The sequence below is a fragment of the Etheostoma cragini genome, chromosome 8 (genome assembly GCF_013103735.1).
Source record: "Etheostoma cragini isolate CJK2018 chromosome 8, CSU_Ecrag_1.0, whole genome shotgun sequence".
In the NCBI taxonomy this organism is placed as follows: Eukaryota; Metazoa; Chordata; class Actinopteri; order Perciformes; family Percidae; genus Etheostoma; species Etheostoma cragini.
Genome location: NC_048414.1, coordinates 25896970 through 25904920, shown reverse-complemented (window position 1 = coordinate 25904920; position 7951 = coordinate 25896970). Strand labels below are relative to the sequence as shown.

The 7951-nt window shown below is 40.1% G+C and overlaps 2 protein-coding genes across 6 annotated transcripts in view; both read left to right on the top strand.

The window, feature by feature from the left end:
• The window catches only part of rxylt1 (ribitol xylosyltransferase 1), a 5605-nt gene extending 1543 nt beyond the window's left edge, over positions 1 to 4062 (top strand). For both annotated transcript variants that reach the window (XM_034878407.1, XM_034878408.1), the window contains exons 3-6: positions 1354 to 1456; positions 1609 to 1923; positions 2040 to 2210; positions 3035 to 4062. In XM_034878407.1, coding sequence (XP_034734298.1) covers positions 1354 to 1456; positions 1609 to 1923; positions 2040 to 2210; positions 3035 to 3443 — 998 coding nt within the window. In that variant the 3' untranslated portion in view covers positions 3444 to 4062. The remainder of the gene's footprint in view (positions 1 to 1353; positions 1457 to 1608; positions 1924 to 2039; positions 2211 to 3034) is intronic.
• A 786-nt stretch (positions 4063 to 4848) lies between these two features.
• Positions 4849 to 7951, top strand: part of srgap1a (SLIT-ROBO Rho GTPase activating protein 1a) — a 79415-nt gene continuing 76312 nt past the window's right edge. For 3 of the 4 annotated variants that reach the window (XM_034878327.1, XM_034878329.1, XM_034878330.1), the window contains exon 1: positions 4849 to 5513. In XM_034878327.1, coding sequence (XP_034734218.1) covers positions 5450 to 5513 — 64 coding nt within the window. In that variant the 5' untranslated portion in view covers positions 4849 to 5449. The remainder of the gene's footprint in view (positions 5514 to 7951) is intronic. The other variant, XM_034878328.1, reaches the window with a different exon arrangement.

The window sequence follows — 7951 nt, the reverse complement described above, 5'->3', positions numbered from 1 at the left end:
CCCCCCCCCCCTCTCCTCCTCAAAAGCTACAGACACAGAAACCTCACGTCCTAAGAAAAGCTCATTGTGGGACTAGCTCTAGTGGCTGTAATTCTGTACCAAGGCTGAATTTCGGGTAGATATGTTATTAGGTGACCACCAAGGTCTATATAAAAGAGACTTCAGATACAGTATCAGGGGACCACCAAGGTCTATATAAAAGAGACTTCAGATATGTAATTAGGGGACCACTAAGGTCTATATAATAGCATCCAAAAGCATCATGTCGTGGGACCTTCAAGAAGAAGTGCAAGAAATACAGGAATTGGTCAATAAGAAATTGACAAATCTGAGTGTTGTGTGTAAAAAATACAGAATCCAACTGCATATCATTTAAGAACTTCAGAAATAACTTCAGACGTAGTGTTTTGTGATGAAAACATGCAGCAATTCTAAGAGCCTTAGGGGGGGAAAACTCTGTCAGCTGTCTCCTTATGTTGGTAGCCCCTGCAGCACTGCCATCATTCCTAACTCACATTGTGCAGCCATGCATTCTTAAAGTTCACACAACTTAAATGATGGGAACAACCAAAATACTTTAAATATTTGATATGTGCACATGGAATGGATGTGGAGAAGGCCACTGTAGCCTACAGTCTGCGCACTTACTCTTACTGGGTGAGCTAGAGGCCGTCCCGAAAATAAATGATTATTGAAATGTATTCATAATTGCATGTATTAAAAGTTTTAGTTTCCTAATCCAAAATGTGTAAAAGATATTGAGTGGCTTCTTGTCCAGAATTAAAAGTATTTATCTAAAAAAAGAATTGTAGCCCAAAAGTAAAGTACACCAACACCAAATGTAGTGTACACAGCTCAAACATGTTTTGATGAATTTAAAATAATCTCTCTAATGCATAATTCTTCCTTACCTTAAACTAAAGTCTGGATTGATACATTTAATACGATGCTTCTTGTGAGAAAATTACATCATTCATTAATCATTTGGAATAAATATGTTTCCCTCACCTTTTGCTGGATACTTCATTTAATGTAGTCCACAGACATAGATTTAGATAAAAAAAACTCTATAAAACTGATTTATGCTGATTTATAAGAAAAATGTGCCTGCCTCTATGGGAATTTAACATAGGGGTGTGTATACTTACTTCCCCTGTACATTTATTTATTACAATACATTATTCATTCACAAATAAAATTGGTGTCCTTAGAGGTTGGATTTAAGGCATTCAAGATCAATTTTTAATAGAAATTAGAATATTCTTTCCTTTTTTTAATCACTTGGGTGTGTAAACTTTCTCAAGCCACTGTAACGGCACTGCACAATGTATTGAACCCTTCTTCGCTCCTCAGGGCTTTACCTTTGGGAACATATTTTAGAGGGACCCCTCAACCCTACTGACAAGATCGCACAATGGAGAGAAGGAGAGCTGCACTCAGGAAAGATTGATTTCAGGTGACAAGTCCGAAATGCAATACTGCCAAACCCAAGAATGTAGTCTGCTTTTGTGACTCTGCAAAATACACCACATACTATAATAACTACCTAATAAGACAGAACTATTAAATCGATTTGTTTTCCCTCCACTCTTGCCTCTCCATCTTTAGTTTCTACACAGGTCCTGCTGTGGTTCAGGGACATGTCCCCCTGGATATGCACAGCCTGGTGCTGGTTCTGAACGGCCGCGAGCAACAGAAGGTCTCCTACTCAACACGATGGCTGGAGCATGTCCAATCTCTGGTACAGTCCCACACGGTGTCACATGTGGCTGTGGTCCTGCTGGGCAACGAGCGCTGCAACAACGACTTCATTGCCCCTTACTTAAAGAGAAACGGCGGCTTTGTGGATCTGCTGTTTCTAGTCTACGACAGCCCATGGGTCAACGACAAGGATGTCTTCCAGTGGCCTCTTGGTGTCGCTACGTATGCTATTTCTAACTAGTCCTACGTGTGTGTGTGTCATCATTAGTCCTCAATATGAGTACATTAAACATGAATAACATCTAATAAGTTGCTCTGTTTTGCTTGTCTCTGTGCAGATATAGACAGTTTCCTATGATCAGGCCAAATGCCCAACTGATTACCTCCATCAGGCCTTACCTCTGCAATTTCCTTGGAACTGTTTACAAAAATTCCTCCAGAGAGACTCTCATGCAGGTGCTGAAACAATCTGGTCTGGAAAAGGAATGCATCACCACTGCCAGGGATACGTAAGTCATTTTTTTTGGGAGTAATATGGAAGAATAAAGCTTTTCTATGTTGTTTTTATTATTGACTGCATTACTTGTACTGTTACTTGTTTTAAAAAGACAGTTATTGAGAATATTAATATCAAATCCTTTTCACTGAGACCTTCCTATTTTCAGGGACTGACGTGACATTAGTTATAATTAGACAAAACAGAGGCGGAGGAAGTTAAACCTAATATTATTAAACTGCACAGAAAGAGGACCATAAGTGTGATTTGTGTTATATACTTTTCTTAAAAAAATCTGTTTGCAAACTTTACCCACATTTTACATTCTTTCTGACACAGAGTGCTGTAGTTAGTCTTCGTACATAATGCATTTTGAGATGTTTTTTTTTCTTGATTGCACCTTTGGGTTGACAGCAACTCATTTCTTAAAAAACGTTTTCTTCACATGGAAGTGACTCAAGCTCCTCTTCAGTATTATGCTGAAGAGCCTTCAAACAAATGAATAACTCATGTCCTCTATCACAACATGGTCCAATTTCCATCCATCACTTAGCACATAAGTACTGGCCTCAATGCAAAAAGTTTAAAATGGCCATCACGGCAACACAAACCCAAACATGGCAGTATTTAGCATGAAGAGATAAGTCTGGTGAGAACCTTTATTTTTCTTACTGTGAACCATATCAGGGAACCCTGCTGTTAATTTCTGTGTTTTTCTCTTTTTACGTATTGTCTCATTGGAACAGTACTGCCACATATATATATATATATATAGTACTGCTATAAGGGAAACTGTCTTATATCTTGCATATTTATTACATTTATTCCTTGCCCCAGGTGGCTCCCTCAGGAGACATCAGACAGCCTGAGACGCTATCAGACAGCTCTGGCCGAGAGCGAGCTCACTCTCTGCCCAGTCGGAATCAACACCGAGTGCTACCGGATCTACGAGGCCTGCTCGTATGGCTCGGTCCCCGTGGTGGAAGATGTACGGACACCGGGGACTTGTGCGGCAGGGCCCAGCTCCCCACTACGCCTGCTCAAAGCTGCGGGAGCACCCTTCGTCTTCCTTAGTGATTGGAAAGAGCTGCCGGCCATCTTGGAGAGGGAGAGAGGGATGAGCCAGGAGCAGAGGGTGGACAGGAGGAGGAGGCTGCTGGAGTGGTACGCCAGCTTCCGTCAGCAGATGAAGGAGCGGTTCACTGAGGTCATCGAGGAGACTTTCTTCAAGAGCGACCGACCGTAACTTACAAACATTAAAAGATATACAGGGGTAGACGTTCAATATTTGTTTTAATTTATTTGATTATGGAGAAATGTGAGTTACTACTGGTGTTGTGAACCTGATGATGTTCAGTGTAATATGCCCGTGCGCGTTATTATGAAACCATTTCTGTATGTTGTAAAGCTGCCAATACTAGTCAGTAAACGGTGCAATGACATTACTGTGTATTTATCATTTAAATGTTTACAATGGTGGACTGTCCAGGTGTTTAGAAATACTAAATAACTAAAATACTAAAAACTGCCTTTGCATTTTGTAATCCTTATATTCATTTCAATTTTATATCTGTTTGTACGCTCTTAATATTGTGATTTAAAAAAAAAAAACACTAAGAATAGGGAGTAGAATGAGATGATGTCTTTTTATGCCTCGTTTGAAAATGGTAGTTAGAGCTATTATTTTGTAATGTGAGTGACTTAAAAATGTGTATAGTTGCTGTGGCATGTGTCACTTTTCTGATCAAAACATGACAAAGTACTTCTTTGTTCTTTTTCTTATTTATTTCAATGATGTGCTACGTGGATTTCTTTAAGACAAGAAGTGCAAGAAAATAAATAAGTGTTGTCCTGAGGAAAAATGAGTGGATGTGTTTGTCCTGGACTTTTATTTTCCCTGCAGATGGCGCCGTGGACCAGTTAATTTTCAGTGGTTACAATGTAGTTTAAATGTATGGCAAAAGTTTTTATTAAGTTGAACAAAATTAAAAGTGAACAACTTAAAATGTACCAAATCAGTACAGGTCAGATAATGTAATAGTGCAAAGGAATGGTGGTTTGGTATCTGCAAAGTTTGTTAAACTATATTCAAACAATGTATTTTATAATTTGTCTGTTTTGAATATTCAATAAAAAAATTCTTAATAAAATGCATGTATTATATATATAAATATTACCTATAAGAGCATAGTTATATGTATATGCATGTGGGTGTAGCAAGAAAATACTGGCCCCCTGAGTATATTTTAACTGGACCAGCAGTGGACCCCTACCTATAGCTGTATCCATACATTTGAAAAATATGTTCTGGCTATGAGATCTTAATTTGGATTAAATAAGGGCAAATGGAAAAGTAATTGCAAATTCCTAAATGTCATCATGTGAATTGAGTTAAAATGCCATATGCCTGGGCATTTGTTAAGAAATGGAAATACTGTAATGGTTCTCATTCCAGATAATTACAAAGGCTTTACATTGCAGAAGTATTTTTTTGTATTTATTCAGTTACACTGAATGTTGTGTTATTTTCCAACAGCTGACTAATATGGATAAATAAATTAAAAGCCTTCAGATTTTGAAGAAAAGTGCCAGTCCTGGTGTCCACTAGCTGCAGATCCCTCCTCCCTCTCCTTGCCTGGCTCCAGCTGCTGTGTGCTGCAGTCGGCCTGCCCTGTCTGCCTCAGAGCCTGCTGGGAGTCGGGGGGAGAAACCTTCGAGGGAGAGCGAGCAAAGGGGGGAAGTGTGTATGTGTATGTGTGTGTGTGTTTATGCGAGTCCCAAACTGGAAACCACTACCAAAAAGCACACACGCCAGATCGACTTTAAAGCCCTACGGACGGGATACTGGCACTCCTTTAGTAATAACTGTTAAAAACCCTCCACGGAGAGCCTGAAACTTGCGCGAGTGTTTTTTCTTCTTCTGTGGTAGCGGCAGTGCTGTTGCGCCGTGCCGACTGCTCTGATACTTGAGCGGATTCATTGGTTGGAGCAGCATTGCGCATTGGACCCGCTGTATATCTCCCTACCGCTTATCCAGAGGTTAGAGGAACAATGAAGAACTAACGTAAACGTTTTCTTCTCGCTCCAAGTCGAGCATGTTGCAGACTTAAATCCTTTCAAAGTGTCATTTTGTCTCGCGCCGCTTCTTTCCCTCGCGCGTTCATTTTTCTTGTCCTGTGTGGGATGCGTAGGCTGCTGTAGGATTAAAAAAGAAGAAGTTTACAACAAGCTTCGGACACAAGAAGACAGAAAATGTCCACGCCGAGGTTCAAAAAGGATAAAGAAATCATCGCGGATTACGAGAGTCAAGTGAAAGGTAAGGGAGAGTGAATGTTTCGCTGGGAAATGCTTGTTGGAGCCGCCGGAACCGTAATTGGGAACAGGCTAACGTTAGTTAACCACTACCTGCGTAGCATAGCATAGCTAGTGATGTGGTGTGTTACATTTAATAAAAAGTTAATAAAACATTACCTGTTTTGCGGCAAGGCAAATAATCACATTTTTAACCGGAAAATCTAACGTCAGTCTTTACAAGTTGAATTTCTGGAAAGTTACTTACAGGCCTGGTACAGTTTAATGGCATTTATGTCAGCATTACAAGGGTGTGAACTTAAATTAGCAAAATAAAAAGATTGGTCATTGGGTTCAAGAGTGGCTTTTAGTCTTTTGTTTTGGATCTGAGAGCCAATGAAAGGGCTCACAAGAGATTCACCATTAGCCCATTAAGTAGAGATCAATATCTTTCACAGATGTAGCCTTTTTAAGTGATCTGTAATGTTGTACGTCCAATCAGGTTACAATCTTGATCTGCTGAGACTGCTCCTTAATGGTCTAGTGCATTTTATTATGTTAATGTCTTTAACAACCTGTTACTATCAGAGTGTGTGAGGCTATGTAGTAAGCGCACTTTTCCCACAGTATTACAGCAGATAATGCAACTGAAGACAGGAAGAGCACATGTCCAGACAGAACACCTGTATGAAGATTCAGTGTTTTGCTCAGGGGCACTTCAAAAGATGCGGTTGCTTTCGCCATTTATTACTATTCTCTACCCTGTCTTTTTTCCTCCTGCATGTCAAAAGCCTCACTCCTAAGCATACAACTTCCATTTGCCCTGATTTAGGTGTGAGATTAAGAGGTCTGCATGATGCCACGATGAAGTGCGCCTCCCATGCATACAGAGCAGAGTTAGGTTATACCCAGATAGACCAGCACAGAAAAGAGGCAGTTGCTTCTCCAGTGTAACCATGGGGATTTGGCCTCTGGCCAACCAGCTCTGTTCTTAAGCACTGTTAGCATGCTGAAATACCACCTATTCATGTCCCCATATATAACCTTAAACCCAGAGAAAGGGGGAAGGTTAGCGGGGGTCGGGGAAGGGGGGTAGGGTAAAGAAGAGAAGGGACCAATTCTGAGGAATTACAAGATTGCATGTGGTTGAGCACAAGCTCTCATTTGCAAGGAATGTTTCAGCACCCTTTCTTCTCCCTGTGAGGATGACTAAGGGCTTTCAGCCTATAATAGAGGATGATGCACAGTCATAGGGGATGCTAAACAAGAGATGACGAAGCCTACCATTTGTCATGCAGAACCCAGGGGTGTAATAACAACCTGATGCTGCTGAGAATAGATGTCGCTAGATGGGACCACCGGAGCCTCAGTAAATCAATGTTACATTTTATTGTTTTGTTGAAGATGCAGAATTCAATTCTGAAGGTAATACACTGAGTCTTGTCATTCATTGCAAATAGTCCAGTCTTTTTTCCATCTTCACAGGTTGTGCCTGTGTTTTTGCCAAATGTACTGTACTATTTTTTTTTTTTGCAGTGCAAATAGCTTGTGTGTATTTAATTTGACAGTTGCTGTATTTCTTAATCATTTAAGGAAAGTTTTTGGACAAAGACATTTTTGATGTTGTATTAGGATCATCTTTTGCGTTGCATTTAGCATTGACAACGTATCACGCCCGTTCTGTCTTTATATAAACTCGACTCACAGAGATACAGTTATGTTACACATTTTTCATGCATATTCAAACATGCTGTATCCTCTCAAAACCTATATGTTTATGCCTGTTGTCAAGCAAAACAATGAGTCTTTAGTAGGTCAGATGATAGGTCAGAAATAGCTGCCAGGCTCGTTAGGATTGTAGTAGTTTGCAGTTGAAGAAAATTAATTCAGTCAACATTAAGTATTTTGTTTTGGAGCAGCTCATGATTTTTGCAGCTATAAAGCGTTTTAGGAGTTATTAGTTTGCAGTGATAATGAGTAGGACAACATCTGCAGTGTAGCTGTGATAGCTAGAGGCAGATTCTGGTGAGCAGACATTGATTACTCAAGAAGTAGAACAACAAGCTGCGCAGATAACAGCCAGAGCTCATGTTTGATCCTTTGGCCTGCATCCTCTCTGTCTTACAGTTTGAATATTTGTTTTAATTCTCACAATATTTCAACAAATATCTGGCTGCCAGTGTTGGCTCATCTTACATAACCACTCTTTGATCTGTGGTCTGAAGCCCTCTGTCACAATTGTAAAAAACAACACTGTGGTTTTCTGCCATCAACCAGTTATTCAGCAGTTATGCAAATGTACACCCAACTTTTCCCCTTGTCTTTTGAGAATCATCATTTCAAAGCCATGGCAGCATTACTTTTCAGAGTGGCATTATTTTTCCAGGAAGTACATGTGGGGTATTTAATGTAGTTTCCTATGGTGACTGTCTGTCTGAAAGCCTCCCTACGATGCCACACACC